This window comes from Drosophila obscura, unplaced genomic scaffold (assembly GCF_018151105.1).
Source record: "Drosophila obscura isolate BZ-5 IFL unplaced genomic scaffold, ASM1815110v1 contig_200, whole genome shotgun sequence".
NCBI lineage: Eukaryota > Metazoa > Arthropoda > Insecta > Diptera > Drosophilidae > Drosophila > Drosophila obscura.
Genome location: NW_024542791.1, coordinates 5,488,232 through 5,511,803, shown reverse-complemented (window position 1 = coordinate 5,511,803; position 23,572 = coordinate 5,488,232). Strand labels below are relative to the sequence as shown.

At 43.3% G+C, this 23,572-nt stretch overlaps 1 protein-coding gene and 1 long non-coding RNA gene across 2 annotated transcripts in view; one reads left to right on the top strand and one right to left on the bottom strand.

Moving 5' to 3' along the window:
- LOC111080276 overlaps positions 1–22,036 on the bottom strand; it is a 117,493-nt gene extending 95,457 nt beyond the window's left edge. The window contains 2 exon segments of the mRNA XM_041593903.1: positions 1,631–1,689; positions 21,261–22,036. Coding sequence (XP_041449837.1) covers positions 1,631–1,684 — 54 coding nt within the window. The 5' untranslated portion in view covers positions 1,685–1,689; positions 21,261–22,036.
- On the top strand, positions 10,103–14,447 carry LOC111075253. The gene is made up of 3 exons (XR_002607904.2): positions 10,103–10,153; positions 10,219–10,519; positions 14,138–14,447. It is a non-coding gene; the product is annotated as an uncharacterized LOC111075253 (long non-coding RNA).
- Positions 22,037–23,572: the final 1,536 nt, after the last annotated feature.

Below are 23,572 nucleotides of genomic sequence, written 5' to 3'. Positions count from 1 at the left end.
GTTACTTTTATCAATTGACAGGCGTCGGCGGCGTCACAATAAGCAGCACATGCACTCAACTGAGGGAACAGCAGCCCCAGCGATGCAACAATTAAAGGCGTGCGAGTAAAGATGTGCGAAGCCGATGTGGGGATGCTGATGTGGATGATGATGATGCGACTGCTGCTGCTGATGCTGCTGCTGATGCTTCTGCTGAACGGCTCCCATGACATTGAGCGGCGCGCCGTGTGTGCCAGGCCCCGGGAACGACTACAATGAGCAATTTTTCGTAGCCAAGCGGTTGGATGGCTGGCTGGATGGATGGCTCGCTCGCTCGCTCGGATGCTTGTTAACAGCCACAATGACAACGGCAGACAGATGACGACGTTGCACGTCAACGCTCAAGTGCATCCGTTATAACTGTCAATGAACATTAACTCTTGTTTCGCACTGTGTCGCCTCTCTCTGCTGTTGTTTTTGGCAACAGCAGCAAGGTAAGGCCAATAAATAAACCACAAAATTCGCAACTAATTATCATCTCTAGCTATCTACCTATCTCTAGCTCCAACGCACAAAGATCTAATCAAATAAATTATAACTGCCTCCGTTGGCTACGAGATTAGACCATAAATCATATCCCAACGCACAAAAGAAAGCAAATCTATGAAACCAAACAACAAGAGAGGGCCCCTCCATCTCCATTGACAGACCAGACGTGTCGCAGAACAAGCCACAAAAACGAGTATAAAGTCAATGAACTCGCCCGCTCGTCTTACCTTTCGGCTTAGAGAGCATTCTTTTGGCCAATTTCTCAAGGCACCGAACCTCGCCGCACCGTGTTCCCGGCACTCGGAGTGCATAAATCGATGACTATCAAAGCGTTTTTTTACAGCTAATGCGGCTATTTTTATTCATTACGTTTTCTTGGCTTTCTTCTATCGATTGGAGTCCCGGCCCCAGCTTTGGCTGCGTCCGTCCAGTCGTTGACCGTAGTGGCGGCCCAGTCAGTGATTTTACTCTTCCGCCTGGCCCTATCATTACTGCCACACTCTCTTCGTGCCTCTCTCTACCTTTAGTCGCTCGGCTTGCTTTTTTGTTTGGTTTGATCCGGAATTCTTGTGTCTGGCTGCCAAATTTGCTTTGCATCTTGGATCATCTTACGAGTAGGTTTTCCTCTCTGATTTCACAGTCAGATGTTAGTTTTAATAAATATGTTTTACCTATGCATGGCCGGCCGTGGAGTCGGTCGGAGTCGAGTCATTTGGCAGTAATTTCTTTTTATGGCTCATTTGCATGACAGGAGACCGGCGAGCGACCAGGTACCGTTAGGTCATCAAAGGTCTCTACCATCTACCATCGCTATATTATGCTCTACCCTTCCATTCTTTTTCTCTCTGTCCGTTCTGTTTGGGGTTTCCATTTCCCCCATTTGAGATATTTGTATACGAATTTGTTTCATAATGAGGTGCCAGATCGTAAATTTAACCAATATCTTTCTCTTCGGGGCGTGAGCCCCTCCTTTGTTTCGAGCCTTTTCGAAAGGCTTCTTCTTGAGAACTCATAAATTCATTATGAACCATACGCTAACTGCTGGATGATCTAATCGCATTCTTAAAGCTACTTATTTTTTAGTTTAATGTTTAATACTTACTGCACTCGAGAGTAGTAGCACTATCCACGTGACTAGTGGCAAAAATATTTTCATTTTTGCTGCAAAGAAATGGAAAGAAAAAAGAAACAGAAATCGTACATTAAAAACCATTAAAATCATGTTAAGTAAATGAAACAAAAATACAATTAAGGCTAAGGCGATTTGTGGGACTTGAGCTTGAGTCCCAAAACAAATACAAATAATTAACTTGAAAATTTTGAGCACGAAGAGGCAGCCAGAAATTGGCCTGGTCATCTCGAACAGGTGCCAAAAAATAACAGAAAAAGAAACAGAAACAGTGGAGAAAGACAGACAAAAGACAAATGTGTGAGGACAGGTAAATGACACTTGAAATTTATGCGCAAACACGGGCCCTGTCACCGGACTTGTGTATCTTTACTTTTCCCCTGAAAACTTATACAACAACGGGACCGGCATAAAAATTTTCAACCCAAACAACCATTTGGCGAATGAACAGCAAATGTTTTTTCATTGTTTGTGGCACCAAACAGTTTTCTCACGCATTCCATTTTCCACTTTCAGTTTCTCGCCATCACTTGGCGACTGATTTTCATTAGAGTTTGGGCTGTCCAGTCGCCTGGGACGACTGTTAATTGGATAGAATGACTGAAAATTGTGTTTCTCCGTTCGAGGGAAAAATGTCATAATTTTTGTGTGGAAAACAGATAGCATCTTTATATGGTATAATTACGATATAACCGGACAGACAGCACAGGAAGTGGGCCCTGGACCAAAGTTTGGGGCGTTAACAAAACAACTTTCTCAGTCGAGTGTGTAAAAGTATTTGCCCATTATCTATCTTGGGTGTACATGTTAAAAATGTAGCCTTTGGCTGGCAATAAAACCTTCAACGGGCCAAAGGGTACTACAACCACAGAGTTTGGCAAAGGAGTTGCGTTTCCCTTACGATTTATCTGTTTCAGTTTATCAGCTAATAAACGCTTAAATAAAATACACACTCTGAGCTAAATTACATGCGCTTTGGCTGTGCTGTGCGGATCCTCAGGATGCTGCAGTTCTGAGACTGGGGATCCCAGTCTTGTTTGGCCTGTTGCTGTTGCTGTTGCGCTGGTCTTGGCCATAAAAAGAATTGGCTTGGCCATAGATTTGCTCTGTTCTAACGACATTTGAAGTGCTCCAGCCATCTTCTAATCTTGTTTGGTCGTTTGTGTGGCTGGGTACCATCTCCATGTCCGGGTAGGGGTACCACCAGCTCTCCGAGGTCTCCCAAGCCTTTGGCGATTTGTGTTTGCCCATGTTCATGATCACTTAATTAAAGCTGCCTTTCCTCTGGTTTCCTCAAACCAGAGAGAGGTTCATTTTATGTTTATTGTGGTTGAGAATATTCTGTGATGCCTGATAAATTTATGTAGCCGCAAAATGAGCGTAATTTGGTTGGTTCTTTCCCTCTTATTTTTTTCCGATTGACTCTGGCTCTGCGATTGGGTTGGGCTGGGTTGCGTTCCCTTTTTTCTTTTAAGGGGCCTTGTGGCTGACAAGCTGATATATGTGCGTGATAAATGTAGCAAATGCTGTTGTTCAGCTGCCTGTTGCCGGCTCACGCTGATTGGGAATCACGAATTGCATAGTCGGAGTCCAATACCAAATGCAATGCGGCAGCCCAAGAGCCTAATCTCTGGCACGTATTTCAAATTTCCAAATTATCAGCCGTCGCAACAAATCGAATAGCCATTTATCTGAGATTCGCCCTTAATGGCTTTCTTTGTACTGTCACGCTTTTAATTGTAATTGCCTTCGGTTTCACTATCTTGGGAGCAGTTTAAGACTTAAGAAAACCGATGGACACACACCCGAAGTGGCTTTAAGACCGATAGTCAATTCGCTTCGGTAAAAACGGATGTTAATAGCTATGCAGCTAATTAATTAATATAGCTTATGCATACTTTTAGTTTTTTCAAAAGACAGATCCATACAAAGATCTGCTGGATTTTCGTCATGCTTTTAGTATTTTGTGTTATATAAAATAAGTCATGGGTAATTTCATCGTGATCTCAACATCGAAATCTTTATCGATAAATCCATTGCAAAGTCTAATCGATACCGTTATCACTTATCGATTTCCTACACAGGTATACTTTAAAAAAAATTATTGAAATCCTTGAAAATAAATGATGTACAAATCTGTGGGGTTACTTTTGTACTCAATCATCATTTTCCATATTTATTGTAGAAAATAAAACATGAATGAAATCACTTACAATGATATAGGGGGTTGCTGGTTGTACATATTCAGTACTTTCAGTATTTTTTATAAATATTCAGATCATTAAAAATAAATGAAATCATTTTTCATTCAACCATTCGAAATATATAGGCGATTATTGGCTGTAATAAATCGATATTTTCAGTGCTTTCAAAAGCATTTGGTTCATTGAAAATGAATAAACTCAAATCCATTCTATCCATTCAAGCATTGACATTATTAAGCATATTCCCCGCCCTCTGCTCAGTTAACGGCACACAAACGGCTCTCATGAGAGATCTCTACCTCCACGCATGTGAGTGGTAGATCTTATCAAAATATTTGTACAATGTCAAATAATTTTGAATGAAGGCCAGTCGCCGCCAGCGGGGCTCTACTTTCAGTTGATGTCGTCGTAGCCCCCCTTGGTATGAAGCCGAAATTCGTTGAATTTCTTGATCTCTCTCTCTCTATCTCTTTCGATGTGAAACTGGCTCTTCGGCCTGCTATACCCCTTGGATGCTGTCAACGCTATCGTCGCCGTCATCAACGTTTGCTGTCGCTGTGTCGCCGTCGCTGGGGGATGATCTCATCTGGTATTAACCTGTCTAGCCACTAAATCAAAGTCAAAGAAGCGAATGACACATTTTTGCCCGATCGTCCGAACAAACATTCTGTACGTAAACCCCAGGCACAACACATTGGAAGTCTAAATTAATGATGGCATCTTTATTAAAAATAAATGCTGATAGCTTGAAAAATGTCTACACACCCAAAGTATGCGACCGGATGCGTCAGACGCATCATCGAATGCAATGACTCGATTAACAGTAGTTTGGAAATTTTGTTTGCATATAAATACTGTACAAATGTACTTGTTACGGGTATACCCAGTACTTCTATAGTTCAGGAGAACATTTTGAACGTGAAAATGGCTGTATCAGTTAGAGTTAAGCGTTTCCAAAGGTTGAATAAAACGCGGGACACATTTTTTAAGCTACTAAAAATTCCAGAAGTTCGTTTATAATCTACTCAATACCCGGTATTGCATAGTCGAAACACTCGACCTATAGTTTTATCTGTTATTTCTCTCGTATTTCATTTTGCATGTCGCGTTTCGTGCAATCGGTTTTTGATTGATTTCCAAATTGCAGGCGGCGCCCCATTTATTTGTGTGGCTGAATATTTTCGTATCATAAATCTCCCCTTAATCGATTAAAGCTGCTGCTGGGGGCCAGGCCCTTGCCACGCCCACCTGCTGGTGGGCTAATCAATTAATTATACTTTTTCAATGTCAAACTGTCACAGAGACCAGAGGGTGCGGTGCATCCTCTCCGCTTTTGCTCCCTTTGGCTGGACGCATAAATCTTGTGGCACAGCGGCGCCATTAACTCGCAACTTGCGCGCTTTATCCTGCGTCTTAACATTTTGTCTAATTGTGGGTTTTCTGCCGCCTCACACTGAAGGTCACTGACAGCCACAACGACTCCGAGTCGGAGTCGGAGTTGGAGTTGGAGTCCACAGTCAGGCTTATGAGTGCCCCAGACATAAATACATACATATGTACATACGAGCATTCGCGCCTGGCAGACAATGCCGCCGCCGCCGCCGGCCTGTCTCCAACAAGCTGCGGGCTGCGAGGAGTTTGGTTGCAGTCATACAATCTGCTCACCTGCCCGCATGCCCCCAACTGTTGCGGCAGGAGCCGCAGCAACTGCAACCAGTTCGCATGAAAATGCATAATCAATCAAAAGAAAACAGAAACAAAGAGAATGCCACAGTTTTGTGGTGGAAAATGAGATGCTCTTCTGAAAGGTATTAACCCTAAAAATAAATAAAATCTTAAATATTTATAAAGGGTGCTACACTGTTCTACTTATTGAAATTTCTATTTATTTTCTATATTTTATTTCCTTTAAAAGCTGCGGCTAGCATAAACCACAAAAAAAAAAAAATATTTATACCCAATGACAAGACAGTTTAAGCGCAAAGTTAGGGTATATCTTGCATTCCAACGCCCATTGACCGTATCATTGATGCATCTTCATATCTGGTAGACTCGTTCGACAATTCGCACGACTCGAATATGTCAAGGTGCGAGTGCGAGTGCGCATGGTTTAGTGGCCTGTCGCCTCGCACCATATTGCCAGCTCCAGCTCCAGCCTACAACTTGTTAACAATTCGTGTAAAGTTGCCGCTCATTAAAAACTCATAAATCAGAGCAGCAGAGAGGCGGCAGAAGCAGACGCAGAAGCAGCAGAGCCCGAAGTAATTGCCGTTTCTGGCCCAATGTCAAAATAAAGGAACTCGTACCGGTCGCCGGAAATGATCGACCACCGGGGTAACAGCTGTTTTGCAGCCCGCTATGTTGGCATGGCATAGCATGCCACGGCATTGCTTGGTACTAGTACAATTTCCGCATTGACATCCAAGAGTATTGGAAGTCTCTGGATGGGTCTTTGATTAATGATAAATGCGCTCAGCGCATCCGCCGCTATGACATTTATCCAGCATCGGCCTGAGAACCCAGCCGAGGCGACGATGATGAAGAAGCCAAAGCCAAAGCCATTAAGCCGCCTCGGAGGAGTTGCCGATGCAGTCCGTTGAAGTTGCTCAGGCGCACAATTTAAAGCAAAACTAACGCAGTTAGACAACAAAACCACTTTCAAGTGGTGGTGCTGCTGTTGCTGTTGCTGTGGCTGTTGCTTTTGGCCAACTGGCTGTGGAGCTTCCCTCCGGTCCCCGTTCACCGTTCCCCGGTCCCTAGTCCCGGTCGAGGGAAACAGCTTTCTGGAAAACGGCTTTCAACTCGTTTCAGTTGCTGGCTGGCTATTGCTGTTGCTGCTGTTGCTGTTGTTGGTGCTGTGCCGTGGGTGCAGCCGTTGCATGTTGCATGCTGCAAGTACGTTCAACTTTTCCAGTTAACAGTTAGATTTTGAAATAGCCAACAGCAGCATCGGCAGCGACTTCGACTTCGGCTTGGGCATACCAGTTTCTGGCCACGGCCTGAGAACCCAACTCCAACTCCAGCGATCAAGATGCGCAATCCGTCGACGGAAGGAAATTGCAGTCCAAGTCGAGTCGCTCCATCGAAGAGCTCTTTGTGGCAGTTGCATTGCGCACATAAAATAAATACTGGTGCTGGGCAATTTTTGTGTTAAAATAAAATTAAAGCAATGCAAACGGCTTTGGTGTAACATTAACCCAAATACATAATTCTTGGCGCATTCAAAGCCAGGATCTTAGCCCACATCTCGGGCACATTAATCATTTGGCTGTGGGACAGGCCATAGCTCGCATCGGATTTGGGTTTATGGGTGAGTGCCTCCTGACGCTACCTAAAGCAGGAAGTCATTAATGGTCCAGGGAATCCGTATGAATTTGAGCGATTCTTTGGAATTTTTGTGCTCGTCTGAAGATCAGTTTTTCGGATGGGGAAGGGTATGAGGTATGTTGCGAAAAATTGGGGGCTCTGCTAGGATGATTCAGGGGAAGCTTCGTTGTAGAAAGGTTGGGGGAACAGCACGAATTTACTCCATGCCTCAGGATATGACATGAAATGGGCTGAGGCGCGTCTAATATCTTTGAGCCATTTCAAAGCAGCTTTACCCAACAGAAGCTGTCCTCAAGAGAGCATAACTTGAAATCTTGGTTGCCCAATGCTGAAAGTTCAAGAACAAAATGTTCCCATAATTTCCATTATATACCTTCAAGTGTTTAAGCCCAAGCTGTCCAGATCCTTGTGCATCAATAGCTGTGATGATAAACGCAACGAGGACTGAGGGTCAGTCCGATGTGGAACAATGCATACATCTTGTCAGCGAGAAGAGCAGCTGAGCTGGCTGGGATCGATTGACTTTTGCTGACTGTTGACAAGTTTTTGATAAGATTAATATGCCGCACGAGCTTAAAGGTTAAGCATGCAAAGCAGACGAATGCGAGGGAGCATTGCACGCGCAGAAGGACAGTCATCCAGTTGGAGCAGGAGCCTGGCACCATGTTCGAGCTACTAAATCTCTTTATCGGATAGTCTCAACGATGAGAATGGGTATGGGGATGGGGATGGGGATGGCGATGGCGTAAACAAGCAACACAATGGGGGAACCTGGGAGACGACTTTAGCGACTTATTTGTAGTAGCAGCCACTACGCACTGGCCCCTGCCTGATGTATTGTCTCTCTGGCTGGGCTGCTGGACTGCTGGGCTGCTTGGCTGCTGGCTGGTGTCTCCTCTGGTTTATGGTGTGTTGGCCCCTGTTTTGTTTATGCACCCAATGAGATCCACCAGCGATATGTATTCGATTTGTTAAGAAATGGCACTTGGTGTACCGTAACCGTAATCGAGTTAGGGCAGAAGTGCGATGATGCTGGAGCGCGATGGTGCGCGCGATTGTGACAATAGCCATGACATAATTGAGACATTATCGATGCCATGCCACTGGAAAGACTCTATTCTCGTTGCGAGCAGTAGCCGCAGCCGCAGCCGCAGTCGAACCGCATCGAAGAGAAATGGCCATCGATGGTCGCGCTTCGTTGGGTGGATGAAAATGTCAAGGTTAAATGCTTAACCTTTTGGCAAAGTAGCTGCACGAGCGGCAAACAATTTAAATGCAATTTTTGCTTAAATAAGAAATAAAATCCGAAATGCAATGCAAGTTGACTGCGACTGCAAGTTCGAGTCGTCGTCCCTGCCCTGCCCTGCCCTACCCTGCCCTGCACTGGCCTGTGTTTCTGAACGCAACAAAGCCAACAAAACTGAACAACAAATATTTGCTAATTTATCCTGTACGTGTCCTCCAACTAAGTGCACAGGTTTTAGGCCTTAAGCCGGCACGTTGGACATGTCTGTGCTGTGATGCTGTGGTGCTGTGGTGCTGTGCCCTACCCCTAGCCAGAGTCAGAGCCAGAGCCTATGCTCTGCCTCTTTTGGCCGTGTTGATTGTTTGCGTTGGACGCGCGGTGGACGCGCTGGCTGTTAAAATGCCTTTGATCTTCTGATATTTCTTGGCCTGGCCCCCAGACCGAGCGGACATGCCAAAAAGCCTCAGCCCCGACGCACGGCGGGCGTATTTAACTTGACTTTGACTGCCTCTCCCCAGTATCGGACCGGGTCCAGCTTCAGCTTCAGCTTCAGCTCCAGCTTCAGGCCCTTTTCTGGTCTCTCTGGGCCCATCCTCCCGGTCTCTGCCCCAGCGGGCAACTTGTTAAAAAGAATGTTGACTGCAGGCGACGCATGTTTTTCTTCCTCTCCCTCCGTTTGGGGTTTCGGGGTTTGAGCTTAAGTTTCTTTCGCTTTTCGTTTTTGTTTCAGGAATGGCAATGGCAATGGTCGCGCAGTGTCCGTAGTGCAAAATTTCGCTTTCATTGCTGACCATGACGCTGTGATTTTTTACCCCGTACTTAACCCAGAAATTAGCTTCGATTTTTTTCTGTTTTCGTGCAGTAACCTACCAATTGTGATGGCAACCCTGGCGGTGACCAGCCTTTAATGCATTTTCAATGATGACTTCGTATCTTTGCTTACCTGCAAAAGAGCGAGAGAGAGGGAGAGAGAGAAAAAAGGAAGGTGTTAATTAGGCTTTTTATAGTGTGTCATGACTTAAACTACGATCTGTGTCTGTGTCTGTTTGCCCTGTGCAACATTATTGGCCACAACCACAGCCCATACCCAAGCGATGATCCTCCGGGGGCCCTACATCTTGCTAAACATAAATGTCAATATTTATTTACACCGCTGCGGTTGCAATTTATTTCAAGTTTTTAATTGAAAAGGCTGTCCCTGGACTGTGGCTTCAATATGCAGCACAATGTGTCTAAGCTGCGCCTCGTAAATGTCCAGAGAGTCGTAAATTGTGCACGCACTCTGGGAGAAATACATATATATATATATGGATTTTCGTTAAATGTGCCAAGGGCATAACCTCTAAAAAAAAAAGGTTTTTCATTTTTGAACAAGGAGAAGAAAACAAAAACAGGGAAGTTACACTGAAAGGAAGCCTCTAGTTTGTAGAGGAGCTTCGCCTGGAATGTACAGTACGCTCCCACCACCTGGACTTAGGGTACTTGCCACCTCTATTATAGATAAGTGATAAAATCAGTAAAAGATATTTCCTTTAGAATAAAGAATGTATAAATTTTAAGCTTTAAAAGAAGGCGCTCTCACAGCATTTATAAAATTAGATTAAAATATGAATATTTAACTAAAATATTAACTTTTTAATGGAGAACGAATACACATTCAGTTTCTTCCACAGATTTACTTCAAGTTTCCAAAGCACTGCATTAATGACTAAACCCCGTGTAAGGCATTGCCAGCTCTAATCAAAAGCAATCTGTAAACCCATTAACTCGCTTCAATACCAAAGCTGACACACTTTCTTGAAGTGTAGTCGCCTCCCAAAAACCCACATGTGCGGGACCTGACCTCCAATTCGATGAGTGCCTGTGGCGCCTTTCGATGGCCTGGCTTTCCAAACTGCACAATTTTCGCCTACGCTGACGCCGAGTGAAAGAGACCAGAGTCTGGACAAGGAGGAGGAGGAGGAGAAGAAGAAGGAGGAGGAGGAGGCACTGCATTCCGGCCTGCAGACTCGAACCATAAATGGACACACACGATCTTTGAGTGCAGTCCAAGCTCGCCCATAAATGGAACTGGCCATTAGAAAGGTAAATTGCAGTCGATTTAATTCAATGCAGGCCGAGGGAAGTACCAATCCCAGTCGTAGTCTCGGCTCTAATTACAAGTGTTTTGGGCCAGTAGTTGGTGACCTTTTGGGACGCTTCGCTGATTTGTTTAAGTGCTCCGCACGCACTTGACGTGGGACACCTATCCAGTCCCACCCTTGAAGACGGGCCACTAATGATGATAGAGCGCCTGGGATCCACTACAAAACGATCAATCATAAAAGGGCAGTAGCTAACGGAAATACACAGATATATTTTTTTTTCGTTGAGTCAAGAACCCAAAACGGGTATCAGACACTCACTTCTGAGCACATTATCCGCAACCAAAAGTGTCGACTTCTCCCTGTCTTTTTTTTCATTCCCCCCTGCAGACTGGCCAAGTGCGTGTTTGGTTTGTATGGCAGGTTCCACTCCAAGCTTAGGCTCTTACAATTCTAATTTATATGATTTTTACGTATTTTATCCGGCGGAAGTAAACCTTCGCTGGTGTTGTGCCGTCGTCTCTTGCCACTTCTGGCTGCTTCTTTCTCCACTTCTTGGCCCATGTTTATTTGTGTTGTAAATTGCGAATGCGCCCCAAAGCGGTGCGCAGTCGCAACACTGACAACAAAAGGAGTTAAATTCAGATGGATTTTGAGAGCCGAAGGCATAGATACCCTTGAATAGTGAGTGGTAGGATATATTCATACGATTGTGGTTGGAATATCTTATGAAATGTTTGTGCCATATCTAATTAAGAATCTAGATACCTATAATAATAGGAAACTTGTGTGCATAAAATATAGAAAGATGAACATGTGTGCAGTGTCTAGACCTAATCAGATCAAAAGTGCTTCCACTTTTCTTGCCTTGCCAAACAGCTCTTCAGAATCATAGTACCCTCTTCAAGCGTACAAAGAGGAAAACATAACGCGTAGTCCCGCACTTCAATAAACAACACCAGCAACAACTATAGATACATATATATATATGTATATACACACAGACGATATACAGACTTGGGCATTAGTTGCCGGTGGCTGGCATTGCGTACGTGCCCGGACCCGGCGTCGCCATCGTCGTCATCATCGTCATGATGATGTTGATGGTTTCTTTGGGTTTACCACTGACAAAGACGACAACCACGCATCGTAAAAAGAGTTTTATGCAATTGCCTATTGTATAATAGCTCCATGTGCCAGTGTGTATGTGTCTGTGGTGCGGTGTGTGTGCGTATGTGAGTGGGGTATGTGCTCTGCATAATTTTATGATTCGCCTGCAAGTTCCTGCAACTGAAGCCAACTCAAGACCCATGTCCATTGGCAATTCCAAGCCCAAAGTCGTTGCCGAATCGATCGCCGACTTCTTTTCTTTTTTGTCATGGAACGCGTGGGCGATGAACGATGAGCAGACAGACGGCCTGGCCCAACCAGCGTTGGGGCGTGCGTGGATTTGATGCATTGATTGAATTTAACGTAATACAATTTGGTCGATGCTCTTGACCAGAAGGGCCATGCCATACCACGCCATGCCATGCCACGAAGCCATGCCACAGGGGCCCCCAGCATGAGTCAGGCGGTGATGTGGGCAGCAGCAAAGTATGATTATGTGACTAGAATTGGAATGCCCGGCCAGAGGATGGACTTTGTTGGGTGATTGGGTGAAGGCGATGGTGATGGTAATTGTAAATGGCCGGACAGCTCGGTAGCTGCCATTCAGTGTTGCCAATTTAGCCAAATTTAGGCATGCGACTCTACTGGGCTTTGAAGCTGGAATGTGATGCTTTTTTGTGAGATATATAATCGTTCTAGTTAGCGTTGAACACAATAATTAATCGCTTACAACAGAACAGCTATCGATGGGAATGAAAAAAAAAATAAAGAGACAATATACCGCAAAAATCAAAACCCAATTAGAGATGAAAGAGACCGAGCGACTAAAGTAAAGATAAAAATTCTACTGGACTTATTGCTGAATAGTTTCTTAAGGAAATATAAAAACGTTCGATAGAAGAAGAAATAAAAACCTTGGCATAGAAATTCTTATTAGGAATAGCGCTTTCGCAGAGGTATCTTCTCCAGAATTACCTTAGACCACAACCATCACATCTCACATTTGAGAGCTAACAAAGTTTGAAATGCTTGAACCATAAATCATCTCAGCGATGATCATGAAGCCTATTCGAGGTTTATCTTGATTTATTTAGTTTCCTATAATTTATGACTTCCCAAGAACATCACAAAGCGATATTTCTGGCTAATCCTCGGCGCAGCGTAATGCATTCCTGTTTAAATTATCATACAAGTACGTACTCGTACTCCCGATTCAGTGGCAAGTAGCAGACTGGACGCGAGTGGACCTTGAAATCCACCAACTACATGCAATTTAAATATACAAAAATAACTAAATCTAGACATAAAAAAAAGCGACAACAGTGCCGCGAACAAGAAGTCTTGTAAAAATGCAAATCAATAAGCAAAGTTTCCAGTTTGCCAGCAATAAAATAAATGTAAGAAGCCAGCCATAAAAACCATCGACATGAAGTTCGGCTACAGGAGTACGAGTTTTTCTCTGTTATACGAGAGAATGCGGGTCTCCTTTTTTAGTTGTTTTTTATTTTTATTATTTTTTTTTGTGTGTGTTTGTGTTTTGTGTCGCATCTGGCAGCAGTTGCAATTTGGTTTAGTACCTAGGTGTTAATTATCGCTAAAAGTCAATGGCGGACAATCGGCGAAATCTGTACAGGGGCATCTCGCATCGCGAATTGTCGCTGTCCACCATATCGGCATCGGGGGCTGTGCTTTGCATCTGTGGCCCCAAGAGAATACTTAGAGAGGAGTGGGAACTCAAGCTCGAGTGTGCAGCTAAGTGGATTGGAGTGGAGTGGAGTCCAGAGTGGTGGCTGTGGACTTGGTTGCAGGTTGCAGACCACAACACACACTCACACACACACACATTTTGCTGCAGTCGGACAGCTGTACAAGTGGCCAAGAGAGTGGCCACGATAATTAATATGAAAATATGTGAGGATAGAGCAGGACAACTCCCCAGGAACAGAACCGAACCGAACCGAACTGAACAGAACAGAACACAAATGTTTGCTGCTATTTTTAGCGGGCCATTTTTAATGAGCCCTGTCCAAAGTCGTGCCAATGCTGGAGGTTGCTGGATATCCTGGCTGCCTGGCTACTCCTCCTCTGGCCCACCCGGGTGTCCTAATTATGCGCTTATTTCTTTTTGCTTTTATGAATTATTAAAATAATCAAAATGGAGCGAGCCTGGGCATTAATTGCTTTATAATAGAGATGGAGAAAACAAATGTAGTAAGCGGCGGCGGGGGTTGGGATTGGTCACTCGTTTCTCCGTTTTGAGTTTCAGTTTCAGTTTCGTTTCAGTTTTTCGCTATGCTCATATTTCTATAATTTATTGTAATGCACTTGGGGCGTGTTTCATTTCTCGCTTTAAAATGGCATAAATATTTAAGCCATGCCCAGCCACAACCCTCACTCTGTCTCGCTGGATGGGGAACAGTATTGAGGTTGGGGTCTGTGGCTATTTAACAATTTATTGTCTGTACATTTATATATATACATATATGTGTATTCATTCCTTTATTTTCAGTTTTTGTCTGAACCTCGGACAGCGGCCACGACCACCTTGATGTTCATGTCCCGAACCCGACAACAGCGACGTCGACGATGACTACGACTTGAGGCCAATTTACTTTACTTTTCATTCATGTTGTACTACGGCGGGTACTACGGCAGTGGGAACAAAACAACAACAACAACAAAAAGAACAAAAAATAAATAAGAAGAAAGAAAAGAATAAGAGAGAAAAAACTGTAAGCTGCGTTCATTACACGTTGTTATTTGTTGTCTGCGGTACATTATTGCTCTTGTTCGCTGTTTTGCTCACCAATTAGCTGCAGTTGCAGTTTGCAGCTTTACAGTTTGTGGCAAAGCGAAAGACTCTGGCAGCGAACTTGCGGCAGTCACTGTTCTGGAAAAGCTCAGCACAAAATGGAAGAAGAATTTTCACAGAACTTGAACTTCAAATGAAAGACTCTGGCAACGAACCTGCGAGAAAACTTGAACTTCAAATGAAAGACTCTGGCAACGAACCTGCGAGAAAACCTTCTCTGGAAAAATTTGCCATGGAAAAGGGTAAGACATGCAGCTGCTCAAAGTATTTGCTACTCTTCTAATCACAGTATTTCCACAGTATGATTTCCTCAAAAAGTGACAAACGAAAGACTCTGGCAACGAACTTGCCGATGGACTTGTACCTTTTGCAGTTATGCAAACGCACTAAAAAACAGGGAGAGTGCCAAGCTTTTGTCACATAAGTTCCACTGTTCTAATCCTCACCCATTGCACAATACTTCGTACTCGTACACCCAAGAAGTCAAAGAACTACAACAGCATTTGGTTGATGATGGGACTGGAGGAGCTTGAGAATTTCTTGCTGACGCACCGGCATCATCATCATCATTATCATCATGATCTCTGACGAAGAGGCACATCAATCAAATGCCTCATTGTACATTGTTTTTACACATTTTGACTACAAGGGCCGTCACTTGAACTTGACATTTGGTGTAAGTGACTATTAGGGGAAGTGCCATGAGAAGGTTCTTCTTCTCGGTCCCAGTCCAGTCCAGTCCAGGCCAGTGTCAGAGTCAGAGCCAAGCCTTTGGCAATTAGCCGTGAATATCAATCAACGCACCATTTGAGTGGAAAAACCGCTCAGCTTTTAATTACACAAAAAGCTCTTTGTGCTGTGCTTTGTGGCTGTGTGTGGGACTTGGAGTGGCTTGAAGGCCTCCCATGTCCCCGCCCACGGTCACCACAAACGCCTCTGCAGCACACACCCGACTCAATCTTGGATGTCGATGTAGCTGTGGCTGTGGCTGTCGATGTTTGTTACCAAGTCGCTTGTTAGAATCGCATTTTCTCTCTTTCTCATATATGCAAAGCGGGCTGGGCTGTTTCTGGTCTCGGTCTTGGTCTCGGTCTTAGCCCCGGCTCACGGGTAATAAGCCAATTGGCGTTGGCCACACTACTCGTACATTTTAATCAAGCCAACAGAGTTGTAAAGCCCACGCACCATCAAAGCCAAATATGTTCCGAGGTGTCGCCAAAGCTGTGAGATGGCGGCAGCTGTCGACCTTCGAAGCGTTGACTCATGGCCCGTCCGTGTCCATAACCGACAAACAAGCTAGAACCGGAGCTGATGAAATTGAGGAGGCTTTTTGGGTATACTTGGGGGGCAAACCCGAAAGGCAATGACCAAAGATATTGCAGTGCTAAAACAAGAATTTCCTAGCTAGAATTTAGCTGTAAGTTTTGCTGAATATTTTATCTCATCCTGAACATGAAAGTTTTCTAAAGAGTGGTATACTGCCTCTTCCTGAATTGTGGTCACAATAACCTCTACACTTTTTTAGCACTTCCTTTATCCACTGACAATTATCTAGCCCCATTTTAGCCTGCTTTATTGCAGTGGACAAATCAAACACCGATATTTCCTTCTTCTTTGAGGAAACCAGAAGTGACTGTCGAGCTTAATTAACAGAAGCGACTCCGACTCGTACCTCTATGGCTACTGTTGACTATATCACTTACTGCGGTGGCTGGCTGTAGCCTGAGGGGTGTCTGTTCAGTGGCCACTGGGCATCGGTCACTGGCTGCCGGTTGCCAATTCGATTAGGCCACGCAAATGTAATTTAATAAATGCGGTTGCCCATGTTGATTAGCATGTGCGGTTTAAGCAATTTACGAGTACTGCCACGCATCCGCGCATCCACAGGATATGAGCTGGCACTCTGACAATGACAGGATGCATCAATGCTCTCTGAAGTCAAGGCGAACTCCAAGATGAACTCCGCAGCGAACTATCCGCCACTGGACACTGGAGACAGGGGAAATGTTTATGGTTATGTGCTCGCCTGCGGTGGCAGCTTCAAACGCTTGGTAATTGAATTTTAAAATGGGGCTCTACGTGCAACAGGCTCCCCATGCTCTCTGTTGTGGCAAGATTAATTTAAATGAAGTTATTAGTCAGCCCGATTGTGCTGTGACAGGGCGCAAACAAAAGACCTAGGCTCCAGCCTCAGCATCAGCGCCAGCCCCAGCCCCAGTTCCTACTCCAACTCCTACTCCAACTGCAGTTTAAAGTGCCCTGATATGGGGATATAGGATATATGCATGTCTACAACGGGTTTTCGTCTGGCACATTGTTGTACGAGTGCTCGTAGTGGTAGTTGTTGCTCTGCATTTGAAAGTTAAATTACGGTAGCGATATCGGAGCAGACATTCCGTTAATTGGCCGCACAACAGGCGGAGATCAGGCTGCGGGTAGTAGCTGTTTTTGGTCTTCAGGAAGATATATTGGTGTTCTGAATACACTTTTTTGTACATTAATTCAGAGGTTTATGGCATCTCCCAGAAGTTTGCCCGCAGAAAGATTTGGCGCGAGAGTATATGGGAATGTATGTGCGAAATTTATTTGGACTAGGCCTTAAAATATTCTGAAAAGTTATTGATGTTCAGGAAATGAATTTCTTAGGTATGCATCAACAATATGAAAAGTATCGTTGGGAATTATTGCATTCCTTCTACACTACAGGGACTGTCTCAAACAATTTTTTAAGATTAAATGATGTACATTTTTACAATCGTTTTTATAATAAATGGTTTGTGATATTTAAAATATGTAAATGAGTTTTCACCAAAGTTTGAAGCAAATTTTGATCGCAACTGTGTGTGTTGATCATTCCGAAATGATTTATTAGTGCGCATCTACATGCATTTGGTCTGAAAATATACTGGATGATTTCTAGATTTATCTATTTGCTGTATGTGCAGGTAAATATATAGATAGGTATGGAATATATGCTTTCTTTGAGCTTTAAAAATATATTCCTCTTTTTTATATATCTTTTGGCAAGTGCAACAAATCTTCGCTGTGCCGCAGCAGAATTTCCTTCTTGATGCTTGGTTTTTCTTTTTCTTATTTTGGCTAAGTCCGCTTTACAGTTGCTACGAAAATTGTTGCAAATTGCAGTTTAAAAAGTTTCCGTGTTGGTTTTTTGTTGCTGTTGCAGTTGCGCGGCACCAACGTGGTTGGTGGCGGCGTCAGAGTCTGCGACTCGGCGGCGACTGCAACTAATATGAGTCATAAATTTAAAGGCTTAACTCGAGATGGAGGCTGGGCCTGTAGTTGAAGCTGTGCCGTTGACAGGGATTTTTAAAATGAAATAAATAAACGGCATTACAGCTAGTTATATGCAGCCAGATCAGGGTCTGGTGCGGCATAAACCACGGCAACAACAACCACAGCGACAGCGACAGAGTGTTGTGTTGGTGGCACTCGAAAGTTGAACTGTATATCTGAATCGGAACTCACTCGTTACTGGGCTGGGCCAAAGTCGTCTGGTTACTTTTGCATTTGGTTGCATGCTGCCCCTGCCCCCGTCTCCTGCATGACACGAAGCCATTTTATTGATACAGATACTCGTAGAGGCCAAATTTTGGGGTCCACCAAAAGAGCCGCTTGATGTCTGCTGTTTTTTGTTGTTTTTTTTTTTGGGCAATTCCTTTGCCACGGACCCGCAGCATGACATCATTTTGAGTTACTCCAAAATCCCAATTCAAGTCTTTTCGTGGCTGCAGCAGCCCTACACAGCGAAAAAACTGGTCGCCGTTTTTACTTTCGCTTTTGTCTTGACTTGACTTCATTTCGGTTTCTGTGCTGCTCTTTTTTGGCAGAGATGTTTCGATGGTCTCCATTTTTATGTTTTTGGGTCATCGCAAAGAAGTACCCGCGTATATGGCAATGAAAACGAAACCGAGTTCTGGTGAAAGTAGGTTGTCCCACCATCACGAAATGGAAAACGCATAACAAGTGCAAGTCAAAAGGAGGACCACATGGTCGGTGCCATGAGCACGCTGAGCGATTGTGTCATGGTTGGAGCCCACGCATCACATCGCATCGCCCACAAAGCCACCAAAAACCTCCACAGACTCTAATGATGTTAGACGCTTCGAAGACAACACAGGCACAGGTTGGCACTGACTTGGGACTTGGCTTTGGCTTCTTTTGATTTGGTTTTGAGTTTCGTCTTCGAGTGATTTGCTCATCTGGTTCGGTGCCCACACAGTTTGACTCTTTTTGGCTTTTGCGTCAGCCAGCAGAGATCAATGCGAAATGCCTATTTGTGCGAAAATTAATTAGAATTTTGTGGCTTTGAATATTGGCTGCTCTGCCGCTCTGGCTGGGAAAAGACCTTGAGTGGCAGCTCCAATCGAACCAAAGTTTGCGGTTCAAGAGACTGTGTGGGATGCACAAACTAGTTGGAGATCAGAGCAGCCAAATGAATCAGAGTTTCGACAAATGCGGCTTGGGTCATCATAAATCTGTTCAGCGGCTCCCGCTGATGGAAGCCTCGCAACATGACTTACGAATTACACAAAATGCCTTGTATCAATCTTCCATTTGGCTGAAAGTAGCTAAATCTCTTTCCCACGAGTTTCACTCGGCCATAAAACTTTAGTTTTATTTGCATTCAATAAAAGTTTCATCGACTAATGGCGCTTGTTAGCCCAGTCTTTTCTTTCCTACTGCAATCAATCGCGAAAAGTCTGTGTATACACAGCACATCAGGAGTGCCTTAGACTGAAACAAGTTTTTTGCTCGAGTCTTTTGATTTTGCAATTAAAATTTCTCCCTCCGATAAAGATCTCTGCAAAATGTGAAAGATGTGTCGCCTTTTCTGTGGAATGGGAATCACCAGCGAAGCATTCACTTGGGTATTTTGGGTCCCTTGGCTCATTTAATTGTGGCAATTTCTTTCGCCCACGCAGCGAGTGAGTCAAGCGCTTTGGCTCATAATTTATAGGCATTATTATTGTAATTTCTCCCAGACGCCGGAGACGGAGCAGATCGCACGCAAAACAATCATATATACACGTAAAGTGAAAGTTTTGCACCTTTTGCCGCACAGCAAACAACTAACAAACGCATCGGCATAAACAGTTTGAAGAAAACAAAAGTAGTCAGCCAGTCAGGCAGTCAGTCAGTTACTCAGTCAGTTTGGAGAATCTGTTAGCGAGTCAGTCAGTCAGTGCGATCCCCCCAAAGATGAGCCACGAACTCCAACCAAAGTACAACCCACGACCAGAGCAAAGACAATGGCTTTCAAATGACTGGCAGCAACTCGTATCTCCAACCAAAACTGGCGCCGACTGACTGACAAATGAGAGCTGCAGTAGTTGCTTTTTTCTGACCAAAACAAAACAAAAAAAAAAATCAAAACAAGACACAGCTAGAGATCTCCTACTGGCATCATCAATAAGCCGCAAGCAATTTGCGGCAAAAGCTGTGGGCAAAAGATTTCGACAAATATTCGCATGCCCAATGTGCGTTTGCCTTGGCCATAAAAATCACTCTCAAGAGTCAAACAAATCCGCCAAAAATCTAAACAATACCAGAAAAACAAATGAAGCTAGTCTAGCTTCGAAGAATTTAATACCCTTAAAGATATAGATATATTTTATTATTTTATAGAAAAATCTAAACGTAAAGCTTTCCCAAAGCTTATCTTCAGAAAAAAAAAACTTGTTCGCCCAAAGACTTGCTTTTCGATAGATATAAGCCTATTGAATATATATGAATTAGTGATTCGATTGAAGCAGTTCCGACTCATATATTTCTTGCAGCAATTCTAAAAAGGCCTTTGACAAATTTCAGCCAGAAACATGTTTATTGAATACCCTATATTTTTTGTGACCTCAGCCCTAAGCCCAGCTTCATTTTTGTCACTTTTTGGGACAATTGTAATGCCTTGAAAAACTCTTTCTTTGGACAAGCGAGCAAAAGTGTGTCAAGACAGCATTTGAAGCAATTATTTGTCATATTTTCTATTTGTGTTTGGGTTTCGTCTTCCACAAATGAGATGCAGAGAAAATAAACAGCATTAGTGGAGAGCTCATGACCAAAAATCCCAGTGACAAGGCGTCTTCGGGCTCGCTTCCATCTGCGTATTCATCTTCACCAAACTCTCGACTCATCAAATCTCACAATGACTTTGGCTTGGGATTTTTGCACAAATGAAAGTGAACGTTTCTTTTTGTTGTTTCCACTTTTTGTTTTCAACACTGCATTTGGGTGGAAAAAACGGAAATTTGTCATGTAAATTTTTGTATGCCAGCGTTATTTGTGTCAGTGATCTCAGGTCTTTTTCAGCTGGAAAATGGTGTGGGAATCTTTTTTTTACTTTGTATTGAGTATGTGGGGGAGACTCACTCAATTTGTTTGGAAAAGGTCTTGACACTTGTTAACTTTGTTTTTTATGTAGTTAAGCTTCAAGTATTAGTTATGGTTTTTTTTTAGATTATTTTTTATTACTAAATTAAAAATACTTTTCTAGTTTTTATTCAGATAAACTGCATGAAATGTGGAAATCGTCTCTAGGATTATTAAAAAATAGTTATTACTTTTTGGTTTGCTTTTTTACAATTTTTTCAAACTATACTTTCTGTATAATTCAAATAAATCATTTTCGAAATTTGTTAAATTTTTGTTTTGTCTCTCAAAACTCGTTAAATTATATTTGCACTTGTCACCAACTGGCACTCATCTCTATCTCTCCTAAAAATCCCTCGAATTGAAATGCTAATAAAAATGTTTTATATGATACTTAAAATTTGCACTTAGAAGTATCCAAAAAAGTTGTGCTCACCATTTTATTCATCAACTGGCGGCCAAAATCAGTTCATACTGCCAACAGCTGCCAAACGAAGATCGACGCCAGCAAAAAGCGTTGGCTTTTTTCTTCTTTTGGCTTGGCTTTTGCTGCCGTAGCAGCTGCCAAAAGCGATTTGCCGTCAAAAGAAACACACAGATACACAGGCACACACTGGATATATTTCTTATTTGCTGGGATCTAACGATATTTCACGCTTTTCTTGGAACACTTTTGATTGGTTTGCGCGCGTTTGGTTTTTTGGAATTTTCACAAGGTAAAATTGAAACAATTAACAGACGCCTGACGCAAACTTTCACTGCAATTCAATAAATATTTGTTGCTTAGATTATGCGCTCAGGCAGCAGCGTCTGCAGCTGGGTATCCGCCAACACACAGGTAACACTGTCTCTGTGCACACACACAGGCTGGTATACACTCGGTGCTCGGTACACACTGTACACACTTCGTAGGAGACCCGTTGGTAGAGAGAACCGCACCGCACGCGCGCTGAAAACGAACTGAAATGTGAAAGAGCTTAAAGCCACTGCCGATCTTCGTTGCGACTTCAAACTTGGCTTAAACTGGGCCTGTATGTGTGTGTGTGTGTGTCTGTGAGAGAGTGTTTTCTTTCACGGTGTTCGTGTGTGTTTATGTGTATTGGCTGTTAGGCAACTTTGCTGCCCACACTCGGCCCAGACGCTCTCTGCCCGCTCTGCTGGTCCATTTTTGGCCTGGACCGCTCGTCGCCAGCAAACCAGGCAATAGTTTTTTTTCCTCTTTTTTTCTTTTTTTTTATAACCAAGACGCCTTTGCAGATAAAAAAAAACCTATACGATTTGTGGCTAGCTTTTGATATTTTGTTGCTTGTTGGCTACCAAGTTTTCAGCTTGCTTTGACTTTTGATTGACGTAATTTTTGCGCTTGATATTCAGTTGAATTTCTTGTATTTCCACATTTAACCGTTTTGGTGTCAGGCGCACATTACACGCCCACAACACCCACACATATGCATATTTATATACACAATACACTGACTAATTGTGGGCGTGTATCTGCCTCTTTCTTAATGTTTCTTAAACATTTTGTTTCAACAAGAGTTTTGTGAACTTTCGCTGTGGCGCGGCACGGAACTGCTCGGATCGTGTGGGAGTGAAACCCCTATATGTAGGGTGTATAGCCATTGACTCATTCGATTTGCATGGCTGGCTTGCTTGCTGTCTTATGCTAATTAACCAGCTTAAACTTTGGTATTTAAGAGTTTTCCCCACCGAAAACGAAAGACTTAGGCAACGAACCTCATAGCTTTTGCTGACCAACAGCTGACCTTGCAGTGGGGGCCTGGACTATGTATATCAGATCGGGGCTGAGTACCCCATTTGGAGGGTCCCTGGCCCTATCGACACGGCGATCTTTATTGCAATGAAGTAATTTCCGCATGTAATGGGACAAGCGGCAGCAGCAGGAGTAGGCACCAGAATATCTCCCATCTTACGGTAACCCTTTTCTCTTTTGGAGAACGCCCCGTTTTGCACATTAATTTCTACGCCCCGCAATTATTTCATGCAGCAAATGAAGTATGAAGGAACATTAACGCAAAACGTGTGCCACATACCAAAAATGGGGTTAAAAAAAAACCACTAAAACAAAGTAAAAAATTAACAAGAATAATTAAAAATGCAAGCTTTGGGAATGCCAATGGAAAAAAAACCAAGAAAAGGATGAGGCATGACGACCTCCTGGTAGAGTGGTTTTTGCAACAGTTGCTGGCGTATTCGTTTTGGCCAACAGACAAAAGAGAGCCAATGCTCAAAGTGCAGTAAAACTTTTATTTGATCAAAAATAAAACCTGCTTTAATTGCCTAACTGTTGATGGCTAACTAAAAAAGGCAAAAACAAATTGTTTATTTAACAATTTTCTTCATTGAAAACTGGGTACAATTCAATTGAAGAACATCCAAAAAATATATGGGGGTAGTTTAGTTTAGTATCGAAATAAAATGCTATGTCTGCGAAAGTTGTACAAAGAATGAGTTAAGAAGGGCGCTTTTTTTTAGCAATGAATTCTGGAAAGTATATCAAAAGACAATGCTCAAAAAACATAGTTTCTAGCTCCGTTTAAATCATATAATTATCCTGCATTTATCTCAATCTTCAAGATTCCAAAGTAAACTTCAAGTCATAGCTGTGTTACCTTTGCCTTTAGAGTGCATTCACAGCCAAATCAAGCAAACTGCAACAGCTGCCATATGTGCCGCCACAGCGGCAACAAGTGCGGCTAATTTCATGCAAGTCTGATGTCTGATCGG